We start from the raw sequence: 19,373 nt of genomic DNA, 5'->3' as shown, positions 1-19,373 counted from the left end.
TGCTGTACCTACAATTAGGTATTAGGTACCTAGTAGGTAGCCTTGGCCCCTCGGGCAGTACCCGAGTCGACGTAATCGCTACATGTAGAGGTCTCCGCCTAGAAACCCGCCCGCCACTCCAAAACCGCTTGAACCACATCACCGCCACTAAACGCCCCTGCCTCGTCTCGGCCTGCTGTTCCCCTTTCCTCCTTCAGCTCGCAACGTACGACTTTGCATCTCGCTCGCCGCAACCACAATTCCTGGCTGGCCATTACAGCCTCGTCGTCCTCGTCACCCGCGTCACCGCCCCCCTGCCGACACTCTCCGCGAGACGACGCTGCAGCGCTCGTAATCTGTCACCATGGTGAATAATCGCAACTACGACTTCCTGGTACGCCATGTCCTCCTCCCAAACCCCATCAGCTCTCCGTCTCGGCCCCTGCGCATTTTGCTTTCTGCCGCCATGACGGACCCTCGGAAGCCAGCACGTGTCTGCAATTTTAATCTGGCGCGGCTTGGCAGTTGTGACTATTTTGCATGCCTGTGACATCAACGCGTACTGACCTGCTCCCGCTGTAGATTAAGCTGTTGCTCATAGGCGACTCCGGCGTCGGAAAGTCCTGCTGCTTGCTGCGCTTCAGCGAGGACTCCTTCACCCCGTCATTCATCACCACCATTGGCATCGATTTCAAGATCCGAACTATTGAGCTCGATGGGAAGCGCGTCAAGCTACAGATATGGGACACTGCCGGCCAGGAGCGATTCCGCACCATTACCACTGCCTACTACCGCGGTGCCATGGGCATTCTGCTAGTCTACGACGTCACTGACGAGCGATCATTCAACAGTATGCCTCCTCAAAACCCCTTTCCCCCCTTTTTTATGATCCCTTTGTTGGCCCGTCTTTACGTGCAATATTGGGAAAGGGATCTGAGAGCCCTGTGAGCCTTCTTGAGGATCGTCGCTGTTCAACACACCCAAGCTTTACCCAAACACCGCCTGACACAGCGCACCTGACCCAAGAAGGAAGCTGACAACCCGTTTCTCCAGATATCCGAACCTGGTTTCAAAATGTTGAACAACACGCCACCGAAGGTGTCAACAGGATCTTGATTGGTAACAAGTGCGACTGGGAGGATAAGCGAGTAGTATCAACAGAGCAGGGCCAGGCCTTGGCTGACGAACTTGGCATCCCTTTTCTCGAGGTCTCAGCGAAGAGCAATATCAACATCGACAAAGCTTTCTACAGTTTGGCCGCAGATATCAAGAAGCGTCTTATCGATAGCTCCAAGAACGACCAAGCGACCGGTACCGGCGTCAACGTTGGTGACAAGACCGACGCAGGTGGCAGCAAGTGTTGCTAGCTGTCCACACATGACAACGAAAGTGTTGGCGCTTTCCTGCGGGCGTGCAAACACAGATACAGACACAGACACCGACACCGACACCGACACCGACAGATACTACTAAACAAACAAACCAGTCCGCTTACGCGAATGTTTTGCAGGCGGAAACGAAAGTCTCTCTATTAATCAAGCCCCGGATGTCACACGTGTGTGGGACAGAGAAGGGGGGATATGCTTCTGAGGCGGTTGGGCTATACTAAACGATTTCTAGAACCTTGTCTCTGTGTTTCGCCTTTTCCACCAAACTGTCTTTCTAGAAGAGTAAATGTGGTCAGGAGTTCTTTTTGTCATTTTTGGTCTGGGTTCTAATGCGAGGTTTTGTCACCCCCGCCGTTGTTTAATGGTGTCGCTTGAGGGGGGCTGGGGGATCTCGATACCTGTGTCAGGGGAATTGCCGTACAATGAAGGCGCGAGGAGTAATATTCGAAACAGCGACTGCACGCGATTGTTCCCCAGGTGGACTTTCGAATGTTGCGGGCGAGCCGGCGGATACTATAAACAAGAAGGGGAACGGAGACGGGCAAAGCATTGGAAGCAAAGTACATGGAGGATACAGATTGGGGGGAGGACAAGACACGGCAAAGGTTGGGGAGGGGGAAAGCTTAGTGAATAGTGCGGGCGGCTACCAGTTTATTATTGATGCATGAACTATATTCCTTGTCAATGCCTCTGCATCCCCCGGGCCAGCCGTGAGGATTCTTTGATTCCAGTGCCGATGAAAGCGACGTGCCTCTGCGTCGTTGGCGCAAACCACGACAAATCGACTCTTGAGCCTTTCCCGGACATTAATATCCCATGTTGTGCGCGACTGCGCGTCCACGGCAGCGGGCGCATCGACGGCGGCCGGCAGCAGCCCCTGCGGCGGACATACTTTCCACTCGCAACCCCTCGACGACCCGTCCTCCGTAATATGCCTGGCCAGATCGCCGGCCGTCAGCGTCGGGGGGTAAACGTGGACCAGCACCACCGGCGGCTTCTCCCCGTGGCCGAGCTTGCCCACGATGCCGGCCAGTTTCTGCGCCCACTTGTTGCCCCCTGTTACGCGTCGTCTCTGCACGTCCACGGTCCGCTGCGTGCCAGAGGTCACCGTGTACGCGTCCAGTTCCGCGGCCGGGTCCTCGCCCGCGGGCGATTTCAAGTGTCTCGGCGTGGAGCTCTCCCAGAGGCCGCCCGGGGAGCGGATTTTGTGATGGGCGAGTTTGTGGAGGCGGAGGAGGCGGTCGCGGTAGGATATTGCGGCTGCGGAGGTGGAGAATGATATGTGGTAGCGGCCGAGGGGTTCGAGGGTCGTGGGATTCCGTTGCTGCTGGACTGAGGTCAGTGAGTCGGATGTTTTGTGCCTGTATTCTGTATTTTTGGGAGGACGAGGCGCGTACCTTTTTTGATGACGCTCTGCCAGGAGGAGAGGTCGTTGGGCGCGAGGCGGTAGAAGTCGCTGGCGTTGAGGTGAGGGCTCAGGCCGTGGAGGATGAGCATGAGGCGGGAGTCGGGTTTGGGGGAGGCGGGTGACGATGCCGTTTCGGCTGCGGGGGGTGTTTGTGGCTGTCGGCTTTTGAGGCTCTCGATGAGGGACGTGCCGCCGCTGTGGATGGTGTCTTGGTGGTTTGAGGGCCTGGCTCGTTTCTTGAGGAGAGGCCATTGGGGGTCGGCTTGGGCCGGGGTTGTGGATGAGATGGTGCGGCTTGCGATGGAGGACGAGGGCGCGAGGGCTGTCGCGGCGCGACGAAGCCCTGGGGGTCGAATCATTGGCATGGTGTTGAGGGTATTTGCGCCATTGGGGGGTCGGGATTGCGACGATGTGGTCGAGACTCGAGACGCGCGAGGACGGGTTGAAGCTCGAAGCAAGGTTGAAGGGTGCCGTGCGTGGGTGGGGACCCTTTTTTATCTGAGGACGTCACTTCCCTTTTTAAAAAAAAAAAAATATGAGGCCAGTCTAAACCCCACTATAAGTGTAAGTTGGGCATATTGTTCGTTACTATTCCGACATTGCTTCCTGGGGTTGGTGTTAAACGTAACATGATTGCGGTGCGAGAGATAGAATTTGTACATGGATCAGGTTTAAATACGACTTAAGAGGCGAAACAAGACTCCCTCGACGCTGGCGGCCACGCACCAAAAGAGTGGTTCTAGAGTCCCGACGGCACTTGTATAAAATTTCAACATTTCACTTCACTTCACTTCACAACCCGCAACCTACCACCGGGTCACAAGACTCGCCAGCTCCAGCAAGCGCTCGTTCCCGGCGCAAATCACTGCAGTCCAAACTCGAACCTGTCCTTCCCCCTCCCATGGTGAAGAAAAGCATCGACGCAAAAGTGCGTCCGCTCGCCAACCCGGCCCTCGAAAAGGCGAGCCTCCTCGGCGCCGCCCGCCTCTACGTCAGCAAGGAATCCCTCATCGCGCTCACCAATGGCCTGGAAAACGGCAGGCCATGCGTCGTCGAGAAGCTGGAGGACCCGGCGCAGTGCCCAGTCAGAAGGGAAGCCTCACTGTGGATTCTGCCCGAGAAGAACCTCAGCCCCAACGTGGTCATGATGACGAGGGCGTTTCAGGAGGCGACGGGCTTCAGGATTGGCGACCAGGTGCGCATCTCGCTGCTGGAGAGCATGCCGGAAGTGGACGAGGTGGTTGTGCAGGACGTCAGTGAGCAGCAGCAGCAGCAGCAGCAGGCCAAGGACGGCGGCGGCGCAAGGCATGCCGCCTGTTGGGAGTTTTCCTTGAGTCTGTCCATGGGTGGGTTGCCTTTATTTCATGCCTCGTCGTTTTAACGAAACTGGCTTGTGTTGGGCTGACTGATTGTGAAAACGTAGAGCGTGCCGACTTGATTTTCCCGGGCATGGTGTTTGAAGGCGTCAATATCAACAAGTTGCGGCGCTCGTTTAAAGTCGTCTCGGTCAACTCGCACACAAACAACATTGCCAAGTTTAGCATTTCCTCATCAACGATCCGCATCCTGTCAGAGGGAGATGACTCCGCCGCTGCAGACGAGTCAGAAGCCTTCACGGGCGGTGAGTTGACCGTCACCGGCGTGCCTGGCCTCGCCGCGCAAGTCAGCACCATCAACCGCTTCCTCAAGGGGTTCACTCGGCCGTTCTGGGTCAAGGATGAGCGCGAATCGTGCGCCTTTGCCATCCACGGCGGACACGGCACGGGCAAGACCTTTATCCTGCAAAAGATTGCCGATGCAAGATGGGGGCGGCCGTTCTGGATCAGACCCCCCGACAAGCTGGCCGCCATTCGGGAGACGTTCAAGCAAGCACACACCCTCCAACCAAGCGTCATCCTCATTGACGGCCTAGAAGACCTCATTTCCAGGGACAGACCGAACCGGGACTCTGTCATCGACGCCATCGGCGAGGAGCTCGACGCCCTGTCCGCCGAGGCCAGAGCCCGCAACGCCCTCCCTCAGGTCGTCGTCATGGCCACATGTCTGGACTACATGACCGACGTGCCTGCCAAGCTCCAGAAACGCTCCCGTTTCAGAGAGAACATTGCTCTCCCCATCCCCAGGGCCAGCGAACGTCTCGAGATTCTCAACTTCTTCGACCCGCCGGTCCACCCCGCCGAGAAGAGGGCGTGTCTGGACAGCCTGGCGCAAAAGACGCATGCTTACAACGGCGACGATTTAGCAAACTTGGTTTTGAACGCCAAGAAGATTCTCGGCAACAGGCTCGACGAGGAGGGTCTCGATCCCCGTACGGGGGGGGGACAATTCCTCTCCAAGGATGATATGGAGCAGGCATTGAGGATCACGAGGCCCACGGCTATGCACGACATCAACCTGAAGCCGCCGACTATTCACTGGCAGGATATAGGTGGCCAAGAGAGTCTCAAGAAGGTCCTTAACCGCATGATTAAAAACACCAAGGTTCGTCGCTCCTCATCTCTCCCTACCACACACACACACACACACACCACAACTACATCCACACTAACAAACCCAACCAACCGTCTGCAGAACACCAACCCCTCAAGCCGACACGTCCTCCGCAACCCTCCAAAGGGCCTCCTGCTCTACGGGCCGCCGGGCTGTTCAAAAACGCTCTCCGCGCAGGCCATGGCCACCGAGTCCGGGTTCAACTTCTTCGCCGTCAAGGGCGCCGAGCTGCTCAACATGTACGTGGGCGAGTCGGAGCGCGCCGTCCGCACGCTGTTCGAGCGGGCGCGGGCCGCCTCCCCGTCCATCATCTTCTTCGACGAGATCGACTCCATCGGCGGCCAGCGCGGCCCGGGCTCCAGCTCGTCGGGCGGCCCCCGCTCCGCCGGCGCTGTCAACATGCTCACCACGCTGCTCACCGAGATGGACGGCTTCGAGGCGCTGACGGGCGTCCTCGTCCTCGCCGCCACCAACCGCCCCGAGGCGATGGACCCGGCGCTCATGCGGCCCGGCCGCTTCGACCAGGTCCTCTACGTCGGCCCGCCCGACCACGCGGCGCGCGAGGCCGTCTTCAACGTGCATCTCAAGGGCCTGGCCCTTGCCGACGACGTCGACGTCAGGGAGGCGGCGCGCCTGGCCGACGGCTATTCCGGCGCCGAGATCAAAGCCATCTGTAACGAGGCCGGGCTGGCGGTGCTGGACCGCTACGACGACGACGAGACGGGCACGGCCAAGCTGGAGATTGGCATGGACGACTTGGTGGCCGCCATGGAGAGAACCCCTAGGAATATTACGAGTTTCATGATTAGCGGCTATGAGAATTGGTCAAGACAGTTTAGACGCAAGTAGACAAGGGGGGTTGTGAGAAGAAAAAAGCTGTGCTTTATGACGAACCTCATGATCAAGTTTCATATCTGCGGGAACGAGCTATATTTTACGGCTGGCCCTCGCCGACATGCCATAATGAATTACATGGGCAAGAACGTGGGAACAGTGGCCAAATAGCATTTTTCACGGTGCAGGTTTATACTTTGTGCAAGATTTTTTTCTTTTCTTCTTTCTTTCCACTTGAATAACACACACGTCACATCGCTTCCAGTGGAACTGTGAGGCATCATCATAGCCAATGACTTGTCCATTGTCCGTCGTCGTCGTCGCCCAGACCGAGGAGGGTACGTATTCATTCATTTCGCGCGCCCCCCCAGCATGTCCTTTGTACTACCCCGTCTTACCCAGCCCTTCATTATATATGATACATTAGGAGCTGCCGCATATCCGCCAAATGTCCCCGAGCTCCAACCTGAATGCCTGCCTCCTTGATTTGCGTGGATCGCCATTGCAGCTGACTCATGCCAGCTGTTCCAACATGGCCGTTCATATTTATAGCTGAGAAAGGGGAAGGGAGGGAAAATAAAAAAAAGAAGAACCTAAAATTGAAAACACCCCCTGTCCCTCAATTCCAGTCCTTGTCACCATCTCCATCGCGTCTAATTTCTTAGCAAAACTCAATCTAGACCCCTGGGATTCTGCCATTCCCAAAGATCGTCTCTGCCGCTAAGTGTGCACTCATAGGTCGAATTGACGACGCCGCGTGACCTTTCATTGCCGTTGCCGACCGTTCCCGATATGGCTATGCCGGTTTGACTCTCTCATGCAGGCGAGGGGGGGGGGGAAAGACGTCACTCAACCGTCCCGTACGCCGTCGCCGAAAAAAAGGAAGTAAAAATTGGAGAAATACGCCATGTACCAGTGTACCAGTCATGACTCCTCATCTGGCCTTGATCCTCCCCCTGTCCTCACTGCCGTCGATAGGCTTATGGCAATCTTGCCATTTCCAGAGCCACCCCCAAACGACTTTCGTTTAGGGGTCATCCGCGAGCCCGTCGCTAAATTCGACTCGGAAGAACTACTGTTTCGGCGTTTGTTATGCATAAGCTTCCCTATCTCATCCTCTTCATCCTCTTCACGGCGGCGTTTTTCGGACAATCGTTCAGGCGGTGACGCAACAGTCGGGAGGCCAGGTCTTCCGGTGGCTGCCGACTCCTGTGGGCCATTATTGGCTTTTGCAGCAGTGTCACCTTCCGTGTTGACATTTTCATCGCTCTCTTCGTCCGATGCGTAGTCGACAAGAGGTTTGGAGGGCGTTAGGGGTCCATTGCTGGGCAAGATCTTGTCGCGCATACCCGGGCGGTGCTCCTCATCATCATCTTCAGGGTCTGAAGTGTTCCAGTACTCTTCTTCGCTTGGGTCCACGGTGATGTGCTCCATCAACCTCGTATTGGGAGGGGGTTTCCGGGCCATTTCGTCGTTTTCCTCTAGGAAGTAGTCCATATTGGCTGTGTATCCTTGCGTCTGGTCGTACCGCTCAATCATGTCCTTGAAAGTCGTCAAGTAGCTCAAACTGGTCATGAGGTCCCTATGGTTCGCTACCAGATATTTTACCAAGTCCTTTAAATTCTCCTTCTTGATGAATTCAAACAGCTCTAGGCACGCTGAGCTTAGCAGATTGTCTCTCGGCAAAGTTTCCGCAAGCACTTCCAACGCAGGGCCCAAGGCCTGCTTCTCGACGACTTGCTTGATATAGAATTCCTCTTGCATTCCAATGATGTTACGGAAGAACCGTATGGCAACTATGCATGTTAGTCCACACTCCATGTCGCCAAATCACCCGGTCCACCTCAGGCATCTTACCTAGTCGCAAATACTTCTCTGGGTTTTTGAGAAGCTGTGAAACACGCTGAATGATGTTATGATTCATCACAAAATATCTGCTGAATCTATGATGCTGACGGATAAAGAAACATGATATTTCGACGAGATATGTGAACATGGAGGCTTGCTGTACTGAAAATTCCAACCCCGTCTTGTTCTCGAGTTCCAACAGCGGCTTAAAGAGCTTCAGCGCAGATCGTTCATAGAACCGAGTAAGGAAGAGTTCCTGTTGAGGATCCGCCGCAGGTTGAGGCCGGGGCCGGCCAGGAAATTCACCATTCATACGAGCGAACTCTGGTCCTTGGGGAGGAATGCCTTGGTCTAGGAGGACCTTGAGAGCCTCTGAGATTTGGGACTTTACACCCAAGTCAACCTCGACAAGAAGAAGTTCAATCAATGAGTCGACCAGTGACGGTGTATTCTCATGCATCTGGCGAAAGATTGTCTGTCGAATCATTTGCGGGTCATGGTCAATGATGGAGACCAAGATATCGGTGGCGCCGACGCGAACTGCAACGTCGCCGTGTTTCAACCCGAAGTGGATAACTTGGAGCAGGCCGTGAGCAATGAAGTTGTTATAAAGAGACTGCCTCGCTGGAGGTTGGATGTTCTTCGCTATGGCGCAGCACTGTTGGATGAACAGAACAGCGTCCTTCCTCTTCTTCTGATCAGGTCGTCGAATATTGAATACACCGAAAAGTTCGTTCAAAAATTCGGAATTTGACTGCAGATGTTGGAGGATATCAACCTGGTTAAAGAAAATCAACGAGTTCAGAACTGAAAAGGTTGGGTCATCGAGAATCCGTGCAAGAACAACATCTTTGAGATACTGAAGCCGGTATGTCTGATGAATCTTTTGCCGCGTCTGCTCGTCCTCAATCCGGACAACCTCCTTGTATCGGCCTTGGTTGTCAAGCCAGTGTCGATGATTGGCTTTGTGGCTAGGAAAATCCGGGTCGTATTCCAAGGCACCGACTACACCAAGGACACATTCGTCTGATACGGCGTGCTCAATAATGGTTGTGTCGTTTAAGAGGATGATTGTCTTCATGATGTTGCAAAGTCGGTGAAGGTCGGGTAGACTCTCGAGGTCCTCGGCCATTTCGACCAAGGGAATCAATTTGCCAATGTAGTCATCTGCCATGATGAACTTGGCAAGCGCATCGCGGCCGTTGGCACTCGAACTCATGATACGCATGCCGGACTCGATTTCGGGCAGGTTGCCCAGTTCCGCGGCAGGGAGGTTGATTGTCGTGGGGACCTCGATGGCCAAATCGTCTGAAAGCCCGTCGTCGCCAGCAATTGTATTCTGGAACGTCTGTTGCACATTGCTCACAAATCGCCTGATCAAAGTTAGTCATGGAGTTGATAGCAAGGGGTAGAAAGTGTCCAGGGCATCATTTCGAACCATATCAAAGCACATCCTTCCGCCTCCTGGAAGCTGAGAGCCATATCCACTCCACTTCCGGGTTCTTGCCACACGATGAGGGTTTCTGATGAGACGGGAACCCTATTAGCATGACGTCTGTGATGAGCCTATTGACGGTTCAACCAACCTTGCTGCTTTTGGAACCCATCCTCCTTTTGAATTTTGGTCTCTAGGAGTAGTCGGTTTGGCTGGTCCTCAGACTCAACGATGACTCGCGGATCTTTCTGGCCATCTTCGGTCTGTACGGTGAGAGGAGATGGTCAGCCCATTTTCATGACATTCAGGCAGTCGCGACAGTGGGGCAAGATTCGCAAATTTAAACACATACGGTCGCAAAGGTTGCGGTGCAAAAGCCTGTCCCGCGATCAAACCAGTCATTGTCACGCAATTCATAGACCTTGACGCGCTTCTTATCCGTCGCCTGATGAGGCACCTGCTGTGCCATCATCACCGGCTCGGAGTCCGCCTCCGTGGCGAGCGGCCTATAGGTAGCAGCCAAGTCCGGGGCAATGTCAAGGTGCTGCTGGAGGGAAAGTTCGGACAGCGGGGTCTCGTGGCTCAGGATCGTAAGCGCCGCCACGGTTCTGTTCTGTTGCGCGCCTGGAGGACAGGACGCACGCGCGACTACGGCGACGAGAGGAGGGGCAGGCTGTTGGGGGAAGGGAGCGGTGTGCCGGGTCGCTGTGTCGAAAAGGAGATGAGAGATGACCAGTGCTCGGGCGGCGCGATTGTCGTGATTTGATGAAGGCGAGGTCGCGAGGTTGCGAATGTCGGATGGATTGGCGAGTTAACCGCCAGCGAGCATTCGGGTGCGATGCGTGCTTGCGCCACGCAAATGCCGCCGCAGGCGACCACCGGTCGGGGCTCGGGTCGGGTTGGGCTGTCGACAACAGCAGGAGCGAGCGGAACCGCAGCGCAGGGCAGGAGATGACGCCGAGGTGCGCAGCGTGCGACAGCAAGGCTGCGGAGAGCGAGAGTTGCGAGCTGATGACGATGAGGTGAGGGTTTGGGGCAGGGACAGGGACAGAGAACAAGAGACAAAGCCGATGGGTTGGATGTTCAAGTGGGCAAAGCGCGTGACCGCACGGCGACAACGGGCTTGGGCAGTTGAATGTTGTGCTGGGCTCGGATCCATGTCTTGCTGGGGGATGTGTGGCCCGCTACGGAGGCCCGAGACGCCACTCAGGAAGGGCCAGTGGCCGCAAGGCATGGGGCAGGAGCACACGAGCACAGGAGCCCAGGTCTAGTTGTCGATACTTTATCAGCAGCATTTGTCTCCAGTAGGGCCAAGGTACTGTGTACTTGGCTGCTCTGTAACCTGGTAGTTGTCCGCACTTGTCCTCCGTCCCTTGGGCTCTTATCGTTATCGTCCATCATCAATCGCTCCTGCCTCACAATGGGGCCACGGGCCAGGGGGACCACAGGAGCCGAGCGCCTGGGCCATTTGCCAGCCAAGTGCTCCTGCACCCGCAGACTAAAGACGAATGGAGCTGAAGAGCGCCAATGATTGGATGAACGGTGTGTGAGTGGCTGATGTAAAACTTTTCAAGATCGGCCAGTCACGTGATCCACGTGATCGGTCTCTGCGTCTTCGCCATCCAATGGCGTGTAAGTGGTTGGGGACGGCCTTTTTCCAACATATAACAAATCTCGGCCAAATTATACATCTTCTCCTTTATCTCACTGCAGAAATCACTTATTCTTCCTCCTGCCTCTCAATTCAACGGCCTGAAAAAGCCGGGCTGCTGCTAAAGATGCCGTGTCAACGGGTGAGTCATCAATCGGTCCCTCTAATCTAGCCGGGCCTTTTTATCTAGAAGTTTCAAACTAGGATATAAGGTTGTAATTAAAAGCTAGCTAGCAACCCTACTAGGTATGACATTTCTGTTCAATTGAAAGACCAAATCCACAATACATGCGATTCATAACTGCCAATCGTGACAGCTGGTATAACATCCAATGATGAGAAACTTCTCTTACAGGTCGGCAACAAGCCTATGCACGACGACGCCATATCTCGCCCTTCCTACATAGGGCGAATCAATGCAAGAACAGCGACACTATGCGAAATTGTTGTGCTGTATCTCAAAGCCAATCCCCAACCATAACCGCCCTTGAGCTTTGGATTCGAGCCAGTTGCGATGCGAGCCTACCACCGTCTCCATCTCGGCCAACAGGTTCAACAGGTCGAGCTGTCACTTTATAGAATGAAATCTTATTAGAGTAGCAAATCTTGGTCTAACGCAAGTCGAAAACGACTGCATGGTCAGTCACGCGCAAGAGGTAGAACCCTCTTTAACTCTTGAAGTTGTTTACGGCATGATTAAGAGCTTAATACGGGATCCACTGCCTGATGTCATAGCCATATATTTTCTTAGCAGGATACGGTAATGTTGAAGCGCTTGATGAGGTGCTTGAAGCCGCCGTTGAAGACGAGTCGTTGGATAAAGACTTGGATACTGAGACACTCGACAAACTTTGTGGTGGCATCGTATCGTATGACACACTTAGCAATACGCTTGCTGAAGCTTTATGATATACTTGATGAAACACTCAGCCAAACCCCTGGAGAGGATTTGCTGCACCTGAAGACACCGCAGCAGAAGGGTGCCGGGATACTTCCAGGCGTTGGTGCTCAAATTGACACACAAAGACAATGACTTCTTAAAAGAGTCTAGACCGCATGACTTTTCGAGCCTTAAATCCACACGACTGTACGTCAAGTAGTTCCGGACACATTGGTTGACCGGTCAACGGTCAATCAATGAGAATTTTGTTCTCTCGTACCGTAACCATTAGTCCGGACCTTTTCCTGCGTCCAACATCATATAAGACCCTCAGGTTGAACATGAAAATAGTGACGAGAGTGGACGAAACCTAGACCTCACCTCAATCCATTATGTTGCTACTACGTTCCGTTTGCAAGCCTCGTCTTTCTTCCTAGTTCATTATGGTTTCAGATAGTACCTTTTGCCCGGCCTTATTTCTCACACGCGGTGACTTGTAACATTGACAGGCCAAGTTTTTCGGACCCATTCAAGGCAGTACTAGTTGCCGGCCCCAATATTAAACTATTAAACGCCCTTCCGGGATTAAAAACTACCGGATCCGGCAATCTGTCATCGGAACCCGCTCCGTGAGAGTAGCAAAATTGTCCGATCGGATAAACTTGTCGCCTCATTTATTGTTCATCCGGCTCGAATGTTCTTCTTTCCTCATAGCTATGGCAATGGCACCTTTTTTCCGCAGCCGTATCCTTGTAAATGACGTCCCTGAGAAAAATCTCGACAACCGTGACATCTCTTGTCAACGTGATACCGCGCGTTACTGTGACGCCACCTTTACGGAGTACTCGAAGACAGTTTCGAAAAAAAAGTCTCAGGTCATCCTACCTCGGCCAACTGCCGATTCAAAACAGGGGACTTGGGATCACACAGGCTCCGCTTCAGTAAACAATAAGACAAGTCCAAGTGAACCGTTCGTCTGGGATTTTCGCCCGGGTCCCTCCCCCTTTTTCCCCCACCCTGCATACCACCAAGCGTGCCGTTCGCCGGGACCTTGTTCCAGAATGGATAGGGCTGAAGGAGTTCAAAAGCCCACCTGGCTCAAAAGATGTCGGAATGGGAGGCAATGTGCGGCCGCCATACAGGCTCATTGCGGGCTTGTCTGGAGCGTTCCACATCACAGGACCACGAGACTGGGTTGTAGTAGCAGACGTTGAAATGAGAAGAAGCAAAGGAAAAAACAAGCCTTGAATGAAATCTTCGATAGCCGCCTTTAAAACGTGCGTCGTGCCGTCTCATGGTTTGGAAACTGCCAAACACACCGCAACGGGGTAAAATATCGCCATGCCAATTTGAGCCGAGCTGCTCCATATTCCGTAGGACGTGCCATTAATTCCTTCGAGACGTCTATTCCAGTAAATTACGATGCCTTTGCTCGAAGCGAACAGTCTCATAGTTAATTACTAAATACTGACTCTGAAGATGGTGAACTATGCCGTCCTGGAGCATATCGAACCCATTATGAGTCATGTTGTGTTCATTTCCGTATCATAACTGTTCTATTGTAGTTGAGGAATCACTCAAATAGACTGTGGAAAACACAGCACTTTGCTCTCTAGCGCCATCATGATGCCCGCAGGGAGAGGCCTGTGGAACTGGTCGGTCAAGCGCGCCTACGAGATCCAGATCGTCGAAAAAGTCGGCCTAATACAGACCGAATGTTCTTCCCGTCAGTTCCAAAAAGAGTAAAACGAACGACGCCAGTAAGTTCCTGCAAGGCGAAACTCGCCGCCGACATCGCAGCCACTTCGGTGTTGTGTCCGCTCCGCAACAGCAGTCCGTCACATCATGTATGGCCGATTGATCAAATGCGTGATGAACTATAGTTTTCCCGAAGTTTTATGATGCTGTATACAATGAGTTCAATTTCCTCGAAAAAAAAAATGTAAATACTCGTCAAGGTCAAAGGCCTCGCTTCTATTACACCTCTGAGCAGTGCCAGCACAAGCAACTACAAATCCAAGAACGAGAATATGCCTTTAAACCAACCCAGAAAGGCTTTTGGAAACCTTCATGGACGGTATGGCGATAGGGGCCCGAGGCTGGATCATCAGATGTTGGCAGGGATTCGTGCAGCGACCAAGGGGCAGGCGCTGCTGGTTCTGCTGGAAAGCCCAAGTACCTTTTCTTTATGAGTTTGGGCTGGCGTTGCTACCGAGTAATTTTGCCCAAGGCACCCGAGGCCATCGCGTCTGATGCATGATATTGCGTGCTGAGGCTGAGCAAGACGAAAACTAGGCAGATGCCGAAGACTCAAGCTCCCGTTTAAAGTCCATGACAATATCGTCAAACGACTCATCCCTCTTGAACCCCAACCCCAATGCCTTGGTGTTGTCAAACTTTGTCGGCCACGAGTACAATATCCCCTTCAACTTGTCGTCATTTTCCTCGGTCAACAAGCTCAACTTGTCTTGCCCGCCCACCCTCGCTAAAGAATCCATCATATCCTGCACGCTGACACCCATGCCGGGCGCATTCAAAACACGATTATACACGGGCAACGCATCCCTCGGCAGGGTCAGCGCATGAAGAAGATTGCCCACGAGGGTTCTTGGCGAGCATAACCAGTGTCTGAAGCCGCGGTCCCGGAGGGGAATGGTGCACGGCAGACGGTGCATTGGTTCGCGAATCATGCCGGACAAGAAGCTTGAAGCGGCCGCCGTAGGTTTGCCCGGTCTCACCGAGATGGTGGGAAGCCGGAGAATGAGGCCGTTTACGAAGCCCAGGCGAGTGTATTCGTTGATGAGGTATTCGCACATCATTTTCTCCGCGCCGTAGGAAGATTGTGGCGTAGGGTGCACAGATTCGTCTACTGGTTGGGCAAACTCGCCGCCGTATACGGCCTGGCTGGATGTGAAGATTGTTTGCACGCCAGGACAGGCTTGGCGGAGGGCGTCGAGGAGGGCGCGGGTTGCGTCAAAGTTGACCCTCATGCCTTACAAGTCAGCATGCAAGACTGAGCTTCTCTGCGCTTGGCCAGCGTAAGATTTACCTAGTTCAAAGTCGGCCTCGGCACCAGCAGACATGATGCCATGAAAGACAAAGACAGCATCCAAATCATTATCCACAACGGTGGAAGAGCCAGTAAGCAGGTCCGCCTTGACGCACTTTGCATTATCCGGAAACTCGACTCCCTTGGGGATCGGGGGCTCCACGACATCCGTTAGAATGACCGTGTAAGAGCCCTTGTCATCATTGAGAAGGGCCTTGGCGACGAGTTGGCCGATGAAGCCGGCAGCACCAGTTACAAGGACACGCATAACGACTTGATCTTGGTTGATAGCAGCAGGCTTAGTTTTGTGAGCAGCGAGTATACGGGGCCAGGCTCAGTATTTGAACTCAGAGCCTCCCTCGAGTTGTTTCCGTCATGATTTCCAGAGTTCGGGGTTGTGTCCGCCATGCCCGCCCCCGCGATGCGGCCCCACATTTGTCTCCGATTCCATGGGGCATGGGCACGGCGATCATGACAACGCTCGACGTTTGTTGGGAATAGAAGAAGCGAATACGGAGTACCCTGGGTAGCTACCTGGCGGTAACCGCAGTTTCGGGTATGAGCGTCGTCAACTATTGGTGTTTGCTAGTGTAGATGTTTACTGACGGTCGACAATACCAAATCGACATCTCCGACTGTTTGACCGCAAGTACACCGAGGTCCCCTACGGATCGGAGGTCTTCTAAGAGGATTGCCCTCCAGATGTTATCTCTAACCGATCAAAGTTGCAGCAGAAGGTGCATACAAACCTTTCCGTGCAAGTAGCGGTCATGCCTGCAGTTCTCCGAAGAAACTGTGTTCCATACTAACAACAACAAATCATGTCCTCCATGCTGTCACACTGCACGGGGTGTTACGAATCATTTCCTGCAGGGATCTTTTGCAACTGGTGGTCATCTCTCTCGAGCTCATTATATGAGTGTGATAAGCAATTCTGTAGGCATGCCGAAAGGCCTACTCAAAAGCCATCCCTTGTACGCCTCTCGTAGTACATCCGACAACGACCTACCTAGGCACTTGAGACCTTTGGAGGCACGCTCTTGAGCCTGATCACTATAGAGAGACCGAGAGCGATTGAATGAGGCATATCAAGTTTCCAAACTTCTCTTGCTAAGAAGAATCGCCGAACCCCTTCTTCACGAAACGATCCTTTGACATAGCCTTGAATGTTGATGCACGATTCGGTATTGTGGATGTCGACTGACATTCGAGATTTACACAAAAGCAAAGGTTGCAGATATTTGCTGCGGCAGCATCGGTCACTTCAGAAGTTCGTGTCTTCTCAAGTTGCACAGAAAAGCACGTCCGTCGCAAATGGTCTCCTCTCCTATCATGTCAAAAAACAGATGCTTCGATGGAAGCCCGTGAATAGGCAAAGTACAGTTCATTTGTGGCATGTTGGCAAGGCAATCCTCGGGAAAGCAGCACATTGTGAGACATGCACAATGTATCACCACATATAAGTGCAAGAGACTAAATAGCCCAGAAAGTCAGACGGTACTTTTGCTAAGGAGGCGCAGCTTAAGCCTTACCGTTCAAGCCTATGGACGGATCTAACTCTGCCCCTTGTTTTTTCTTTTTACAAAGAAAGGAAAAGAAAAGGCTTAGGTACCGATATACATTCTGCTGTTTTCCTCAGCAGTGTTTCCAACCACGCCGAACAAAGAGTCATGGGACAAAGGACGACATGTAAGACTGTATTCATGTCGCTACTATTGGCCAGAAGATTGGCCACGAATAAACTTCTATGGAAACATGTCGATGCGGCATCAGTTGTGATCCCCTGGCTGCCACACCAGCCCATCCTTTGTGACGTGCTATCGAGTGGTTTGTCAGCCAAGTGCAAAATGACGCTGTCTACTCCGCATGTTACGTCGTACGCGGATAATTGACAGGAGATATCAAAAAAAAAAAAAAAAAAAAAAAACTTGCTCTTGTTGTTGTTAGGCATTGCAGTTGATTAGACAGGGCAATAGAGTAGCAAATGGCTTTAGTGTATTTAGAGTCAAGGATAACAGACCAGTCTCTCCAGAACCTCGTGGCATCCAGCCCGGTCCATTGTAATACTAGTGGCCTGGAACCGTATCCTGTCCCGCGCTCGCCAGACCAACAGAGACTGATGCATTTCCAGCTCGCAAGATGACAGTCGTGTATCAGGGATCCCTGTCGAAACAGCAAAGGAGTTGGCCGAATATTCTTCAGAGCTCCACTGTTTCGACGCAATGCCCACACCCAAGCCCATCACAACCCACCTTGGTTATGTGAGGCTGAGAAAAGAAATGCCTTGGACGTCGAATGCGGCCCAGGGAAAGGTGCCTTTGTTTGTGCAAAGAATCCACCTGGCATCTGCGCTTCAGTTTCGCCGCCCACGCCTGTGCATGATAGCTCACTTTATGACCCAAGGCAAGACTGGGCTGTTTGACGCCGTGCGGTCAACTGATTATCCATCGTCGTTGCGGAATCACCTTGTCATCGAGCTTCTCCAGACTTGGTTCTGGGAATCGCATCTTAGTTCGGAAACCTGGTTTTGAGGCTTGGTGCGGCTAGAAGTGGTCCACGTTGACAGGCCAATCGTCGGCTTTGCCCAGCCTGTTAGGTCTTCTGCATTATTTATTTATTATGGTAATTGTGTACGAAAATAGAAACGTTGGCGTGACAGATTGATCCACCCAGAACCTATGTAGGTAACTTATCAAGTCATGGAGGTTCTCGGATTTAAAAGAAAGTTGCGAGTTCGACATCCGACATACGGATGTTGACCCTCGCAGAGGCAACGAGGAACCAAGCCCAAGGAAACGGCGCCGCCTTCGTCCTGATTTTGCCCGTATTCCGTACTAGATACAATAATATTCATGGCGAGGCCGTGGGCTGGGCAACTATTCTATAGCCTTCCGCAGCCGAATGCATCTTGCCCGTTCAATTAGAGGAACGGACATGCGCTGTATTGTTGGACGCCCAGAATGACGCCCACAGCCAGCCAAAGCTCAGTCGATCAGGCACCAGCAATAGACAGAAGACCGCACCTTTTTGGGACGCAAATACGAGGCCAGCCCCAGGCACAGTGCAGGGCTGTCGAATCCGGCGATCGGTACAGACCTAGTGCCGGAGGTGCTCCTAGCCGATTCGATGGAGACATACAAACCTTAGGTTAGGAGTAGGTAGTTGGTTCAAGGCACCGTGTGCCCATTATCAAGTCCACAAGACTCCAATGGGGATGCTTTGCATTCGCCGATGGGATAAGAAATATATCAGCATTGTGATACGAATCTTCCATACCAAGAATTTGGGTTTGACGAACTCATCGCCAAAACAGGAAACACACTATTGTCCGTGCTTGTTGAAAGGGGATTTCCCTCCCGGTGGCTGACTTCAAAACTGGAGCTAACGAGAACTTCAGTGCCAACCTCCACTTTGTTGTTGTCAACGCCTGTGCTCCATCCGTGAGATTCGGCCCTGTGGAACTCCAACAGTCGTGGCGTGCGGCAACTTCTACCAATCATCTCAGCTAAGGGTGCACCCTGCCACAAATAGTTTATGATGGTTGTGGGGAGCAGGCACATTGTTAGGGTAGAGGTGGTTCTGTTCGGGCCGCAGCGAAGCCTAGCTTTCGCAATTCCTTAAAATGGTTGTGTCTTCAGCACGGTGACACACACGACTTCTTGTTGTTAACAGAGATGATCGTGATGCTTCGATTGGCTAGAATGATCTGCATCCTAGATCCCAGATCGTCGACTTTTCGTCGGTTACCGCCAACTGGCTGCCATCCAACGTTAGCTTTTGGACTTCGATCTGCATGGTAAGCTGGGGGCCGAGTGGCTGTTAGCGAGAAAGAAGAAGTATAGTCTGCGTGACATACCGAGTAGAGAGACACAGAATGGAGAACCAGAGACGGCGGTGTAGAATAGTAGAAAGTATTATAGCGATAGAAGCCAGTGGAGAAACTCCCAGAACAAGCTAAGAGAAGGAGCAATTGCGCCTGAGACTAGCCGGCCGATGGATGGTTTGTGATGCGCGATCAGGCCATGGCATTAACGTCGTGGAGTCGTCTGCCTTTGCTCTGTTGAAGGCTACTTCAAACTGGCAGCGGGGGCCGACGTGACAAATGCACCGACGAAGTATTCAATCCCTGAAGAAACTTTAGCAGTGTCGTGAAATATAGCGCAAATACTAGTCCCTTGACGAGTGTGTGCGATGTTCGTCGCACATTAACCCTCCCAGCTAATAGTCATTGACGGGGCCAAAAATTCATGCCATCTCGTGTATCTACGTGAAAAACCAGGTGTCAATGTACTCTGTACGGAGTACCAGACTCTCAATGGTAGACCGGCAGGAGAAGCCCTGCGTGGGACACTCCTCCCCCCCGGGAGCAAATGACAGTCAGTACCTGGTTAGCCCCTTGAGCTCGTATCAC

General features: G+C 52.9%; 6 protein-coding genes across 8 annotated transcripts; 2 read left to right on the top strand and 4 right to left on the bottom strand.

Annotated features, from left to right (window-relative positions):
- The first annotated feature begins 141 nt into the window (after positions 1-141).
- Positions 142-1,981, top strand: SEC4_1 (GTP-binding protein). Its single transcript, XM_007809460.2, has 3 exons — positions 142-373; positions 562-829; positions 1,033-1,981. Exons 1-3 carry the CDS (start codon positions 344-346, stop codon positions 1,344-1,346), a joined length of 612 nt encoding a protein of 203 aa, XP_007807651.1. The 5' UTR covers positions 142-343; the 3' UTR covers positions 1,347-1,981.
- A 29-nt stretch (positions 1,982-2,010) lies between these two features.
- J3458_001803 (uncharacterized protein) lies at positions 2,011-3,140 on the bottom strand (the record flags this gene model as incomplete). Its single annotated transcript, XM_007809459.2, has 2 exons — positions 2,011-2,699; positions 2,765-3,140. The coding sequence occupies 2 exons, from the start codon at positions 3,138-3,140 to the stop codon at positions 2,011-2,013; spliced, it is 1,065 nt and encodes a 354-aa protein (XP_007807650.2).
- Positions 3,141-3,676: 536 nt separating this feature from the next.
- Positions 3,677-6,346, top strand: AFG2_1 (AAA+-type ATPase; the record flags this gene model as incomplete). The annotated part of the gene is made up of 3 exons (XM_007809458.2): positions 3,677-4,121; positions 4,199-5,256; positions 5,347-6,346. 3 exons carry the CDS (start codon positions 3,677-3,679, stop codon positions 6,112-6,114), a joined length of 2,271 nt encoding a protein of 756 aa, XP_007807649.2. The 3' UTR covers positions 6,115-6,346.
- PSY2 (Platinum sensitivity protein) lies at positions 6,347-10,470 on the bottom strand. 3 transcript variants are annotated; one of them, XM_066116929.1, is made up of 5 exons: positions 9,735-10,470; positions 9,534-9,645; positions 9,386-9,470; positions 7,957-9,320; positions 6,347-7,895 (listed from the first exon to the last, which is right to left on the bottom strand). In XM_066116929.1, exons 1-5 carry the CDS (start codon positions 9,852-9,854, stop codon positions 7,024-7,026), a joined length of 2,553 nt encoding a protein of 850 aa, XP_065978816.1. In that variant the 5' UTR covers positions 9,855-10,470; the 3' UTR covers positions 6,347-7,023. The 3 variants fall into 3 exon arrangements, with proteins under 3 accessions (XP_065978816.1, XP_065978818.1, XP_065978817.1); XM_066116931.1 differs by having other exon boundaries at positions 6,347-9,320; positions 9,735-10,404; XM_066116930.1 differs by having other exon boundaries at positions 7,957-10,470.
- Positions 10,471-13,639: 3,169 nt separating this feature from the next.
- Positions 13,640-15,463, bottom strand: J3458_001800 (uncharacterized protein). The gene is made up of 2 exons (XM_007809456.2): positions 14,963-15,463; positions 13,640-14,905 (listed from the first exon to the last, which is right to left on the bottom strand). Exons 1-2 carry the CDS (start codon positions 15,228-15,230, stop codon positions 14,205-14,207), a joined length of 969 nt encoding a protein of 322 aa, XP_007807647.2. The 5' UTR covers positions 15,231-15,463; the 3' UTR covers positions 13,640-14,204.
- Positions 15,464-17,486: 2,023 nt separating this feature from the next.
- On the bottom strand, positions 17,487-18,989 carry J3458_001799 (uncharacterized protein). The gene is made up of 2 exons (XM_066116928.1): positions 18,819-18,989; positions 17,487-18,719 (listed from the first exon to the last, which is right to left on the bottom strand). The coding sequence occupies exon 2, from the start codon at positions 18,520-18,522 to the stop codon at positions 18,211-18,213; it is 312 nt and encodes a 103-aa protein (XP_065978815.1). The 5' UTR covers positions 18,523-18,719; positions 18,819-18,989; the 3' UTR covers positions 17,487-18,210.
- Positions 18,990-19,373: the final 384 nt, after the last annotated feature.

Source organism: Metarhizium acridum, assembly GCF_019434415.1.
Source record: "Metarhizium acridum strain ARSEF 324 chromosome Unknown scaffold_1, whole genome shotgun sequence".
Taxonomy (NCBI): Eukaryota; Fungi; Ascomycota; class Sordariomycetes; order Hypocreales; family Clavicipitaceae; genus Metarhizium; species Metarhizium acridum.
The sequence above is the reverse complement of the archived record's forward strand: the minus strand, read 5'-3'. Positions and strand labels throughout refer to the sequence as shown.

Bases quoted from the DNA above. Each gene is read 5' to 3' on its own strand.
- SEC4_1 (XM_007809460.2), top strand. From the start codon at position 344: ATGGTGAATAATCGCAACTACGACTTCCTG. The intron at 374-561 runs GTACGCCATGTC...CTCCCGCTGTAG, and splicing joins ATCGCAACTACGACTTCCTG to ATTAAGCTGTTGCTCATAGG. The intron at 830-1,032 runs GTATGCCTCCTC...CCGTTTCTCCAG, and splicing joins TGACGAGCGATCATTCAACA to ATATCCGAACCTGGTTTCAA.
- PSY2 (XM_066116929.1), bottom strand. From the start codon at position 9,854: ATGATGGCACAGCAGGTGCCTCATCAGGCGACGGATAAGAAGCGCGTC. The intron at 9,646-9,734 runs GTATGTGTTTAA...CTCACCGTACAG, and splicing joins GCACCGCAACCTTTGCGACC to ACCGAAGATGGCCAGAAAGA. The intron at 7,896-7,956 runs GTAAGATGCCTG...TAACATGCATAG, and splicing joins AGAGAAGTATTTGCGACTAG to TTGCCATACGGTTCTTCCGT.
- J3458_001800 (XM_007809456.2), bottom strand. From the start codon at position 15,230: ATGCGTGTCCTTGTAACTGGTGCTGCCGGCTTCATCGGCCAACTCGTC. The intron at 14,906-14,962 runs GTAAATCTTACG...CTGACTTGTAAG, and splicing joins CGAGGCCGACTTTGAACTAG to GCATGAGGGTCAACTTTGAC.
- J3458_001799 (XM_066116928.1), bottom strand. From the start codon at position 18,522: ATGTGCCTGCTCCCCACAACCATCATAAACTATTTGTGGCAGGGTGCA.